Raw genomic sequence first — 14,131 nt, 5'->3', positions numbered from 1 at the left:
AAAGCTCATCAAGCCAATTCAAATCATAAAAAAACCATCAAACCCACATAAGATTCTCCAAAAGTATAAAAATCAAAAGTAAAAATTAATCATCCACTAAGAGAAGATTGGTTTTATCAGCTGATTAGCCGATATGTTGACCGGTAATAAAAGAGACAGATATAGAGAAAAAGAGGGGCGGACGGACACCCTGTTGGAATATAAAAAAAACGATAAGCAACTATTAACATATCCTAAATTCACACACATAACTTCTCTAAGAAGAATAAAAAGAGGATGGTAGTTGGCCACATAAGAACTGGTGGTTGCTGTCTGGATTTAGGGGTACAAAGGGAGTTAGAGTATGTTCTAGGTCGGAACAGAGCATCCGGGAAGCTGTCGTAAGAAGGCTTAGGGAGGAGGAACGTACAAGCGGGTTCCCATTCTTCCCTTCCCGTTGACCAGAAGCAGCAGCGACAAAGCTGCTGCGTTTATCCCTTTTCCGGTCTTCTCCTCTCGATATCTCCCTCTTCAATCTCATCGACCAACTCCGTCTTCTGGTTGAGGTTTGAAGCAGAAAAAAGCATCTTCTCTCTGTCGATTCTCCGCAAAAGAGTTTCTTTTCTACATCGGAGAGGGGAACGACGTCGGAGGAAGGGTGGAGGAAGACTGAGGGAGGCAAGGTCGGCGGTGATGTGTTGATGGAGGTGGGAATGATAATTAAGAGGGAAAACGGAGTTGAGGGCAAAAATATTGGAGTCGGTAGAGGATTTATGACCAGAAGGTAAGGAGGCGGGGGCTAAAAAAGAGTTGTGGCAAATGTATAAAACCTAGAAAATTTTGTGGCACAAATCTAAATCTCAAAAGTTTCCTATTCACCAACCTCATGAGAATTAATGCCCATATAACAGAAAATTTTGTGGCACAAATCTAAATCCCAAAAGTTTCATGTTCACCAACCTCATGAGAATTAATACGCATATAACATAGAATTTTGTGGCATAAATCTAAATCCCAAAAGTTTCCTGTTCACCAACCTCATGAGAATTAATACACATATAACAGAAATTTTTGTGGCACAAATCTAAATCCCAAAGGTTTACTGTTCACCAACCTTATGAGTATATATATATATATATATATATATATATATATATATATATATATATAATTCTTCGTGAATATTTAGAATTGCTAGTTTGCTACGGTCTACGGATGGCGGATCACTTCTTTGTTTTCTATTTTTGCTACTCTCCTTGCATGCATACCACCAAAACCAATATTTATAGCAACCCACATCAAGAACAAAGCAATATCTTCTTACACAAACAAATCTATTTCTTGGTTTTACTGTTACAGGTAAGGTTATAAAGGAATATAACCAGCAAAGAGTATGATCATCTTCTTCCACCAGCAAATATTTCTATGTTCTTTCGAACCATTTTGATGAACCGGTTTAGGATGGACCGAACCTGTTTATATGGAATCGGATATTTTCAATGACGAACCGGTTTGAAACCGAACCGGTTTATGCTTGAACCGGTGTTGACTTATTTGACTAGAACCGAACCGATTCGGAAAAAAAAAACGGTTTGTGCACCTTTAAGTGGGATGCACCTGATGTTGGGCAACAGACGAATTGGCCAGCGCTGCTGCTGAGAAGAGTGTCCAGTAGGTGTTGAGTTGGGCCAGGGGGTGATTGCGCAGAAGGCAAAGGCAGCAGCCCATGCTGCTTCTGGGAAGAATACATAACCAAATCAAGTTTATATGATTATATCTTTAATTATATCAAGGACTTCACCCCAAATTCCTAAACAAGTAAGCTCAATCTTCAAGCGTGTTAATTTTTACCGAGTGGCAATAAAATAGTCCATGGAGAAATTACGAGATAAAGTTAGTAAAGGAACTCGAAGCCTATAGAACCCTTAAATTAACTTCTTAGGTCATACCCAATAGTTTTAAACTCTGAAAATGGGGTAAATGAAGAATTGTGTTCATAATTTACCCATTCATTGTTATCTATGCGTTAAACCAAAATCGTAGTTCATGGGGATTTGACTATTATGGTTACAATCAAGGTTGTCAAGATTGGGATCCTACCTAGGATCGTTTTTGGGTTTGTAAGACCGGGATCGGGATCCTAAGATCCCACAAAATAAAATATAATTTTAATTTATAATTTTTTATAATGAAAAATATTTCAAACATTCAATTTTTCGTTCAAAAGTTATAAAAACATCAAAATATTAGTTATATGTCACAATATAAAATGATAACTGATAAATTGGTAAAGGGTAAAAGACATAAAGTGGTGAAATAAATTCATTAAAAAAATAATCAAGGGAAGGTAGGATCGGATCGGATCTCGATCCTACGATCTTACGATCCTACCCCAAATACGATCCTTTTACGATCTGGATCGTTTTTCATACCTAGGATCGTACGATCCTACGATCAGGATCGCAATTTTGGCAACCATGGTTACAATGAGGAGAAGAAACCATACACATAAAGGTGACGTGGATGTCTAAGTTAAAAAGATAAAGACCGAGAAAAAAATCTATTAGATTTTGGTAATTAAATTTTAAAGGACTATCTATCGGTAAATACTTTTAGAAAATACAAAACTCCCATAACATCTGGCTCATATGCAGGGTCGGTCCTGAGAATTCAAATGCACAGGATGAGCCGAAAAAAAGGGCCCTTAAGCCTTAACGTGTAACAAATTAAATTACATAAACTAAATTTTTTTAAAATGACAATAAATTTTATAGATAAACTTATCTAGAGCAACAACGTCAACATTTCTCTTTTCTTCATCTAGTTTTCTCTTTTTAGGTTTTCGACTACGGGTGTAAGGATGTCAGATTTGCCCAAACGTTACCGATAGTTGACCTTTGGTCCTTTCCAGTCGCTCTCCACTTTCTTCATTTTCTATGGCCATTGACTTTATGTATGTCGATTGTCGACTGAAGACAAACCACATGTTTTTTTTTTCCGCCCACACCAACTGCTCGACATATTGCTCCAAAGAGTAATCATCTTTTTTACTTTTGGTTCTTTTTTGCTACTTTTATTTATGCGGACTCAACTATGATGTTTTGGTTATATCAGTTTGTATTTTGAGTTAATTTGATGTTGATTAATTTATAGATGGTGTGGTGGTGAAGATCAAGGCTGGAGTGGTAGGGGATTAAGTTGATACTTTGGGTAAGGGGTGTTTTAAGTAGTTAAAGATTTTTATGAAGCTGTAAAGTTGTTTCATTTTAAGTTTATAGTTAAGTTGTTTGTGTACAGATAGACAGGTGGAAGGGGCAATCAACCTTTGAAATTCCTTATGTTTTCTTCTTAGATAAGGTACATTTCTCAGAGCTAAGTTTGTGGTACAATATTACAATACTAAGTGACAGTGCATTTGAGTTTCTTGGTACTTTCTCAAACTTTTCTTGGTACTATCTTCATAAATTAAGAATATTTTGGAGTTTCAATCTGAAAGCTTACAGATTTAAGTTACTGGAATATGTATTTCGTAAAATTGACTTATCTCGGAATCGAAATTTTAGTTACCGAAATGTATATTTTCCTTAAAAGGGACTTTAGGTAAACCATTAACCAACTTATGAAAGTTTCATTTTACATTTTTATATTAGGTGATGTTAAGAATTATGTTGATGTTTAGAGTAAATATAATTTTGAGTTAATATTTATTGACATATATTTTCGCTCAACAATTGACAATATTAATGAATAATTATCATTTTTAAACTATTATTATGTGCAATATGTTTTCCATTTTTAATCAGATATTTTTTCATTTGTCATAAAATGAGTAAAGTTGAAAGTAGCATTTTTAACTGATTCAAGCCCTATTCATTCTCAATGGCCATCATTTATTATTGTTTCAATACAAAAAATGAGTAACTTGATATTATCAAGTATTACATGTCATAAATTTCAAAGAAATTATTTACTTTAAGTTTGATTAAATATTCTCATTATTTTCCAAATTAATTATTAAGTTTGTTAATTTCAATTGAATGTAAGTAAGGCTATTCAAAAATCAATCAACTAGACAAATTTGTACTTCCCTAATCATAGGAAATTGTTGGGTTTCACGACAAGAGGTGAATTCTCAAAAGGTGATCAATTTTATGCATCATATCTTGCAGAGAGTGATCTTTTGATAGATACTACTAAGGTAAGTTGTATGCTATTATATCAAAATGGGTTAATTATTTATTTATTGGATTTTTGTTTTTGTTAATATTCATGTAAGCTTCATAGTTAACCTACACAATAAAGTAATAATCAGTCTCAAATAGATTGAATTCTGAAGTTAATAGCCACTAAGTTAACCTTTACTTGCAAAATTTCTTTTCCTTTCTTAACCGTTTTCAAAGTGGTTGTATTAAAGAACATATTTTTTGTTGCTCTATATGGAAGAGAACATACTACAGGTGAGCTTGCTACCACCATCACTCACTCAACCATCAAGCTCTGTAATATGAAAACAATTTGGTTTTTAGATAACGATGGAATTGGAATTTCAAATTCCATTCCATCGTGTGTTTTGGAATTTAGTTACATAAGAATCCTTCAAATCCATGTTTGATGGACTTGAATATTCTTAGGGGAGGGCGGAGGGAATTAAATTCAATTTCTTCTTTTTTGTTAGAAGGCCAAAATAACTTCATTATAGATATTGTTGTAAACTAAAAATTAAAAATTCAATTATATATATATATATATTTACAATTAATTAAAAAATAGTTTGTATCCATAAAATTTCTTCAGATTATTATTTCTTTAGATTCTAATTCCTTTGAAAAATTCCGTTCTTTCGAAAAACTTTCTACAAACCAATTACCTCCTTTCACATTTTAAGTAAAAATATTACCATTATGTTAAGTTTTTTAATCATCATGACAAAGTACTTTTTGCTATTACTTGAAATAATGTTGCAAGCTGATTAAATTTTCTTGTTTTGGTAGAAGAAGATAAAGATTTGGAGGGACTTTTTCAGACTACAACAACTAAGGACTTTTCATTCTCTATATTATACAAATTACTAACATTGTATTCTCTATAAACTAAATTACAAGGTTTGCATTGCTGAGTTTAATAATAGCCTTAACTTTCAATCGGCGTTTGTTTTTTGTTTTAGTATTTGATTTGAATGTAACCCTTTTTTTATAGTAGTTTATTCGTTTATGCAGGAGGTTGATAGATTTGAGGATTTTGAGGAAAACTTAAAGATTCGAGGCTACAATGGTATTTGGTAGGTAATGCTAAGAACTTGAGTTTACTAATTTGTTATATAGTTAGGAATTTGAGTTTACTGTTAATTTCAACTTTTGATTTTGGGTTTTATAAAAAAATTTGATTTTCTGACCTACCTTTAGCTAAGAAAATGCCATTGATTATTTTGCTGTGAACATGTACAAATATGTGACATTAAAGTCTAAAAAATTTGTAAACGAATTGATGTCAAAATGACAAAATCTGAGCAATTGGCGTTGACAATCAACATGACCAATTGTATTGGTTTGATGTTTCCTAATTGCTAATTTACTGTTTCATGCTTTGTTTTCTTTAGAATTTTGAATGTTAACAAGATTATTTTTTTAATTATTATTATTTTTTTTTGAAATTTTCCAGTGGGACTCAACTCATATTTTCCTCTGTTATGTAACGATCTTTTTGTTATGTAACGATCTTTTCATGTAATGAATATTCATAAAGACATAAGATATTTTTATTCTCCGTTAACATGAAAGAAAAATGTAAAAAACCAATTAAAAAACTAACTAGTGATTCACAACAAACTCACCCACTAGTGTAAGATTCAAATCGCACATATATATAAAAAAAACTCACAAAATACAAATTAGACAAATAAACCTTTTAATATGTCATACAAAAATACTTGATATGTCAAATTAGTACAATAAAAATACATGGAATTAGTGGTATACAACTCATTATAAACATTATTATTAATGATTTCTGCACTTATAATGGCCTATAGAATTAAGTATTAAGTAACAATGAAAAAACAAAAGAATTTTCGTGTAGAACAACAAAAGATTCGAGATTAAATGACTCTGATTCCGCTACGTCGTTTTCCTTCCATCGCATCTTTTTTATCCCGACAATCAACACAGAGAAAAGGACCCTGTCGACATGGTTTTGAGCTTGCATGAACTGATATTCCTTCGCTTGCAGCTACATCAACTTGACACACCGCACACATGAACAGTCCAGATTTGTTTGAATTACACGTGTCATCATTCCCCAATCTACATGTTCAAAAACAAAATCAAGATCGCCATTAATGATCTAAAACCCAAAGAAGAAACAGTAGTTATCATATGTTCATATAAAAACATATAAAATATAGTTGACCTTTCTGCAAGCATTGCTGAACCTTCTTCAAACAGTTCCTCTACGATTCCTACAGCCGACAGTTTCTTCGACAATTTAGTGGCAGAACCACGGAATTTGGTTCGTAGCAACATCGATCTGAGCTTGCTCTGTGGTTTACGCGGAGGAGAAGGTGGTGGAAGTGAATTATCCGGCGGAATTATGTCGACAACTATGCACGTTGTATCGTCTTTTAGTCCCCTTGTTCTTAATGCTTCCTGTATAAATCGTGAAATTAGAAATCTGTTTTTGAAATTCGTGTTTTATGCGGAAAAAAGAAGATGATTACCTTCACTACTTGCCTAGCGGCAAGTTCAGACGGCAACCGGCGGCAAGATCCGGCGGCTGCTTCCGACGATAAAGCGTCCCAAATGCCATCTGAAGCGATTATAAGCCTTCCACCACGATTCGAAAGCTTTATAAAGTGGAAAAATAACACTTATAAACGGAATCTTTAAAGAAAACGGAGATCAGAAAACAGAGAGTGATTGTTTGTTTACCTTCACTTGCTTCACGTGAGGTATCGGAACGATAAATTCGCCGACATCCATGTCGCCGATGGATCTAGAAAGACATAACCCACCTGGCCAGCATCGAAGGGGTCCAATCTGACAAAAATTCAACATAATCAATCCATCACGAAATGAAGCTAATTAAGGATAGAAATTGATCATTTTCTTTGACTTTATAGAGGTCAAACCTCAGGGCCACCGATAACGTTGAGCCTCCCTACTTCGCCTCCACTTGCTGTTACACGTTCCCTTCTAAAAATCGGATTTTGAAATCAAACCCATGTTTCCTATCAAGAAATAAGTCTGGGAATTTGAAAAAAGACATTCTACTCACTCTTCGGTGTTTTCTTCAAGCCTATGGTCAACGGTTAAGACAGATACAGCTCCATCGGGGGTATCAAGAATGCAACGAGAGTCTCCCACCGAAGCAACTGTTACAGTCCATTCATCGATAATCACGAAGGTAGCAGTTGTTCCTGATGTTAGACCTGTTGAATAGTCGATTAACAGATTGGTGTTTATACAAGAAGTTTGATCATTGATGTGTGTGTGTGTGTGTTTGTTTCTGCAAAGTTCTTCGTACCTTTGCTTTGAAATTGCTTATCCGTTTTGACGAAACCAGCGACCAAAGCTCTAGGTAAAGCCTGAAGCCATTCATGGCGTCCAAGACCACGAGGCATGGCGTCCAAAACGTGATTAAAAAGATGATCTTTCGAATATATTGCTGCAGCGTCCCCATTGTGACCATCAAAAATCTGGAAATTTAAACGAAATGTTTGACTGATGTTTGATTCGATTCAGTTACAGAAATCAAAAACCCTAATCGCGAAAGATAGAAATACGATCGAAGCACCAAAGTATTCAAAATATTTGATTGAGTGATTGTAAAATTTAGCATAACGTACCCCAAAAACAGAGAAAGTCGAAGAAGGGTTTTCATCAAGTCCCTGACAATCCGTCTTCATCATGAAGTAATCTTCGCCTTTTCTCGATTGAGCTGCACATCCGAATCTCACAGATGGATTCTCCATTTTTTCACTTTTCAATTCTCTACTCATCAGTGCAGCTAAAGAGACATAATCAGGGTGATGTTGATGACTCTCTACCCTCGACCCCATACTTATAATCGGAAATCTCTTTCTTCTCCGGTTTGAGGGTATATACAGAAATTCCCCCAAATTTTCAACTTTTAATCATCACATTCAAAATTTCCTACCACAAACGAAATTCTGCCTGATGAATGTTTAATTAATTTACACCTTATGTTGGTGTAAGAACAGATCAAAAACCAACATACGAGAAGTAGAATAGAAATGAAATCTGAGAGCAAAACTGTATCGAAATGAAAGAATTTATATGATTGTATAGAGGAAACTTGCGAACAGGTTAACTGAACTTCGAGATCCCGGAATCCTGCAACAATGCTAAACACCCACAAGAATTCAATTGAAAACAATATGAAAACAAAATGCAGATCTGATAACAACTGGGGAGCCGACAATTGTACTAGGAAAAAGAACAAGAACGATGAAATCGTCAAAAATAGGAAAAAACAACGCGGAATGGCTGACAGCTATGAACTTGAAATCAATTCCCCCAATCATTTAAACCTTATATACGTCAGCACTCTAGCTGTATTGACCCAAATTCCATATATATGTATACGAACATTAAAGAGTATTATATGTATAAATATATATACGTATATATATCAATTAATTACAAGAAACTGAAAAACCCAGGTCAGAATGTCAGTAGAGGAACATCCACATCCACCACACCAGACAGCGAACGGAGATTTTTTAAAAGGAATTATCTAATGTTTTTATTTTATTTTATCTGAAAAATAATAAGATTATAAGATTAAAAGAAAAAGAAACTACACTGAAAATTCCCCTTGATTCCAGCCTTTTTAATTACCGACTTCTTCAAATTTGATTTGCGTGCATAACCCATCGAAAAATTAGGTTTCAAAAATGTCGGTTTAGTGGCATATTATTAGGTTTCATAAAACTAAATGATACCTCACTGTTGAATTTTAGATGTTCTTTAGATTAAGGTAAAATAATATAGTTGGTAAAAGTTTGATAAATGACTAAGTATCGGTAAATTAACAAAATCACATAATTTAATTGATAAGATATCAAACTAAATAGCTAATATATAGCTTTGCATCTAAAATATTACCTAGATACTTTGTTACTAAAATCATATAATTTAATTGATAAGATATAGAAGATCATATGATAAAAGAAGAGAGCAATTATGTCCATAAAAAATGATTGTGAGACAAAAGCCTTTGGTCTAACCATAAGTGACTTGTTTGCCTCTAAAATAAGGGACAATCAACCCAAATACAAATGCAAATGTTAAATGGTAACACAGCCTCATAAGAGCTTGAGGATCCCCATATCCTAGCAAATCTTCCACCTAAACTCAGGGGGGGCATGGCCTTCTCTACGACCAAGGGTCTTGGTCATAGTACAAACCAAAATCCTGAATTTTAAATATTCATAGAATCGAGTCATTGGGTTTCCGAAATAATGTAAAAAGATGTGCTTAAAATCATTGTTAATTCACTTGGACCTCTTCTAAAAAGTCGACATATTTCGAATTGTTTGTTGACACACACAGAATATAGATGATAAGTTGATAACCCAAGCCCATTACCATTTTGGGAGGAACATATCTATTAATTCTTTGATTTCAGTTAGTAAGAGAGATCTTGAACTAAGAAATAAACCCTGAAAACTAAAAAAGGGCATCCTGAGCGAGTGTAATAATCGGATTCATTGATATTACTGGTATAGCAAACGCTATCACACGTACGATCATACTCAATTCGATAGATTTGTTTGATCTTAAAGGATATCTTCTATAATTTCGAACGTAAGGGGTTATTTCTTGGTTTCGTCATGTCATTAATAACTTTATTATTTTTAGATAATAGTAGATAGAAACAACACATGCGACAAGTCATATTAATATTTTTATGAATGGGCAATCCACTTTAAAACTATCCGCCTTGCACGTACCCCGAGTATATGCTTCACCAGGAATCACATAAGGATAGTTTATAACTAGTAAAATGATCGCTCATAACCGAACGTATAAAGTATACTACATAGAATTACATAGTCCGTTTTAGGGATTGATAACTTACCCGTTTAGTGACTTTGGCATCGGATGTTCCCAAAGTCACTAGACATTCTTGGGTTAGATAAATTCAATAATAGACGCCTATTGGTTTTTCAGCCTTCATTCGCCTTTCATGGCCACATATCTTTCAATGATAAATCCTTCTCTTGTTCAACATATTATTAGTATTAATATTATAATTATTTGGTATTGTTTTATTATTATAAAACTTATTAAGACTAACAAAATACAGACAATGTTCATTATAAGATGTTAATATTGTTAATAACAATATAAGTAATTTTAATAATGATATTATGTTAATATCAATAATATTCAAGCTTAGGATAATACCTCCTTAAACTTTTTACTATAAGTTCCCCAAGAAAATTTGAGTTGTAGCCTCACGAACCCAGTTAACATAATTTGGTTCATCAGATGTTTGCCACTTGGTCTCAACCTAAAAATTATGATTGCAACCTTTTGTTTTAATTGTTTTGCTGACTATTGTAACTGTTATAAATATACAAAACCAAAATTGATATGAAATATTGAAATAAATGGTCCAACTATTTTTCAAAATCAAAATCGTACAAAGGGGCTTATAAACTATCCTTTCTCTTTTCATTAAGGGTTCTCTTTATAGAGGCTACTTGTTTACCGAAAATAGAGATCTAGACATCCCAAAATGACCCCTGATTCCAAGTCTATGAATTTGTTTTAGGTATAATGACTTAGGAGAGTAATAACGTTTCCTGTTTGTCCATTTTAGGTCTCTAACGTATTTTTTGTGCGTATTACACTATTAAGGTTATTATAACCATTTACAGATAGTCCTTTTAACAGGAAGAAGCCGGTAAAATGATTATTTATAAACGGTTATAACAACCTTAATGGTGTAATATACACAAAAAATACGTTGGGGACCTAATATGGACAAACGGGAAACGTTATTACCCTCCTAAGTCATTATCCCATGAAACTATAAACCCCTATAGTAAATTTTTACTTTTTAAATAAGAAACTTGTAGGCCTTGAGGTTGGTAGTTTGGATGTTTTTAACTTCTGCCTTCTTTATAAATGGAAGTGGCGGTTTCTTAATGACAAGGGAGTTCTTCGGGTTAAAATTGTCAAATTTTGTCATGGAGAAGGTGGTGATTTTTCGGAAGATTCGAGAATAGGAATTGGAGGGGGTGTTTGGCAAAAGATTGTAGGATCCATTAATCACCTCCATGAGAATGGTTGTATTCCTTCTAATTACATGTATAGAGTGGTGGGGGGTGAGACTCAAACGAGGTTCTAGAAGGATGTTTGGTGCTTGGATATTCCTCTTAGGGAGCGGTTCGGGAGGCTCTTTGCTTTGGCCTTTAATCAAGATGCTCGAGTAAGTGAATAATGGGATTCGGAGGGATGTAATTTTCATTGGCGTTGGGGGATTATAGGAGGGTTTTATAGGGGTTTATAGTTTCATGTGATAATGACTTAGGAGGGAAATAACGTTTCATGTTTGTCCATATTAGGTTCCCAATGTTTTTTTTTTAAATATATTACACCATTAAGGTTGTTATAACCGTTTATAAATAATCCTTTTACCGGCTTCTTCCTGTTAAAATGACTATTTGTAAACGATTATAATAATCTTAATGATGTAATACGCACAAAAAATACGTTAGGAACCTAAAATGGACAAACATGAAACATTATTACCCTTCTAAGTTATTATCCCTTTATTTTATAACTTAGAGAGATGTTATGTAAATTACTATATATGCTGGTATTTCAAAGGAATTATTAATATTTCACACGAATTTCTTAATTAATATTTTTCCTAAGAAATTATAGGAAATTTATTTCCTAAGAATTTTCTAGGACTATAATTTGTTGACAAATACATATGGTGACGAAAAGGTTAACAGTCATTTCGTTGGAATTTCTAAGGAGATGTGCACCATTAAAAAAAAAAATTAACTTTAGAAAATCCCTCAGAATTTCCAACACATTTGTGAGAAAATTGATTTCTATGTTTTTGTCTTTACGTCTACTATTATTATTATTATTATTATCTATAGTGCGTATATAATTATTATGTACAATATTACAATTAATATTATAACTATTTCATATCGTTTAATTATTGTGACTATTATTATAATTATTATTATGAAAATCCATCATAATTAATTTTCTACGGGGAAATTGATTTTCAATTTATATTTTATAATAATAATAATAATAATAATAATAATATTATTATTATTATTATTATTGTTAACAATTTTAGTATGTCATTATTGTGTATATTACTTTTATTAGTTTCATAACTATTTGATATCATTCATTCTATGTATTATCTAATCTATGGTTTCTCGTGGAAGATGTTTGAAGGTTTAAAGACTATTATACATCGATTTGCTACAGTATGATATGGGCAATTTGGAATGATCGAATTTTTTAAGGGTACTTCACTTCTCTTTAATGGGTGGTAGGCAGAATCAAATTCATGGTGTATCTGTGGGCAAAGCATAGGAGTAAATGTGTTCATATTTCATGGGAAGAGTGGTGCTCTTTCCCTGTTTTGTAATTTGTTTTGTACTTGAGTGTAATGTTTGCTCATTCTCCTAGTTGCTTGTTTGGGGAGGGTTCTTTTTATTAATGGCTTTCCAAAAAAAAAAAAAAAAAAAAAAAAAAAACTATTTGATATCATTTTATTATTAGGATTTTGTACTAAAATATTTAATAATATTTTGTTTTTATTATTTTTCTTTATTATTTGATGTTATTTTATTATCTTAATTATTATTAGGATTTCATACTAAAATATTTAATATATTTTTATCTTGTATAAATAAGTTTAAAAGAGATTATTAACCATAAAACTCGCTTCAAAATTTTTCTTAAAACTGACAAAATATTCATTACCTCTTTAAACCTTTTGCTACAAATTCCACAAGAAAAGTTTAGTTCTAACAACACAAACTCAATTGATATAATTTGGTTCGTCAAATCTCTTTTGCCACTTGGTCCTACACAAAATTTGTGATTCCAACGATTTGTTTTAACTGTTTTGCAAACTATTGTAACTGTTGCATATATAAAAAACCAAATCTGATATGAAGTAAATGGTCCAACTATTTTTCAAAATCAAAAGCATATGAAAGGGCACGCACTATACTTTTTTTTTTTTTTTTCATTAATGGTTCTTTTGAGTTCTAAAATTAATATAAAAGCTACTTATTTACCGAAAATAAAGGTATTTTTCATAGATTTGTTGCAACTTTTGTTTTTTTCTCAAATGAAATAGAATATGTTTGAAGAAATGATTTTTTTTAACTCTTTGATGATTTTCATTTAAGAAAGATGCATGTATTTTTTTTAATATTTCTTTATAGAATAAAATGATATGTTATAATTAAAAAGCCCAAAATTGTAAACCATAAGGAAATCACATTGCTAATATTTTGCTATAATGAGTGAGGAAATGAATTTACATTGCTAATACAAATAAAAAAGTAAAGTGCATTGTCTATGTTGGCTAAAAGAGCAAAGTCCAATGTTATTCTTGCAATTAAAATTGAGTTTTTTGGTTTCTAGGCGTAGCCAACAAAAGCGATTTTGTTCCGTCCTTTATGAAATTTGGGATCCCTTCACTAGGATAACTCTCAAAATTCTTTGTGATTTGGTAGTGAAAATACAAATTAAGCAATTACTAATAAGTAACATAAATAAAGTCAAGTCATCTCCAAATTCTCAACACAAACTGTAGTTAGACTCCAAATTAGCAAATTATACAATTTCATCTAACTCAATGATCCATAGTTGACCTGAAAAACATGTTGATCATTTTTTATAATAAATCACATGTCAAAACTCTTGCCTGCAACAAAAGTAAACTCATATGCAAGTAATTTAATATGTAAAATGTTTTTCTAATTAAATCAAATAGAGAAAAAGAATAAATCTTGCGTCTTCAATTTTAGACAATTTCGTGAAGAAATCATTAGGATGCATCACTTGCTCTTTTTCTTTCAGATCAGTGACTTTCACACATCCAACTGGATGGTATTGGATAAACTGCGATA

General features: G+C 32.3%; 1 protein-coding gene across 1 annotated transcript; it reads right to left on the bottom strand.

Moving 5' to 3' along the window:
• Positions 1-5,866: 5,866 nt before the first annotated feature.
• Positions 5,867-8,501, bottom strand: LOC145041328 (putative protein phosphatase 2C 15). Its single transcript, XM_078989348.1, has 8 exons — positions 7,820-8,501; positions 7,498-7,669; positions 7,249-7,402; positions 7,103-7,166; positions 6,903-7,010; positions 6,692-6,817; positions 6,385-6,620; positions 5,867-6,278 (listed from the first exon to the last, which is right to left on the bottom strand). The coding sequence occupies exons 1-8, from the start codon at positions 8,030-8,032 to the stop codon at positions 6,074-6,076; spliced, it is 1,278 nt and encodes a 425-aa protein (XP_078845474.1). The 5' UTR covers positions 8,033-8,501; the 3' UTR covers positions 5,867-6,073.
• Positions 8,502-14,131: the final 5,630 nt, after the last annotated feature.

Source organism: Lactuca saligna, chromosome 4 (genome assembly GCF_052625555.1).
Source record: "Lactuca saligna cultivar CGN05327 chromosome 4, ASM5262555v1, whole genome shotgun sequence".
Classification (NCBI taxonomy): domain Eukaryota; kingdom Viridiplantae; phylum Streptophyta; class Magnoliopsida; order Asterales; family Asteraceae; genus Lactuca; species Lactuca saligna.
Note: the sequence above shows the minus strand (reverse complement) of the source record. Positions and strands in the feature narration are given on the sequence as shown.

Coding starts and splice junctions, on each gene's coding strand:
- LOC145041328 (XM_078989348.1), bottom strand. CDS start 8,032: ATGGGGTCGAGGGTAGAGAGTCATCAACATCACCCTGATTATGTCTCT. Junction 7,403..7,497: donor TAAGCAATTTCAAAGCAAAG/GTACGAAGAACT, acceptor ACTATTCAACAG/GTCTAACATCAGGAACAACT. Junction 7,167..7,248: donor CTTGAAGAAAACACCGAAGA/GTGAGTAGAATG, acceptor TCCGATTTTTAG/AAGGGAACGTGTAACAGCAA.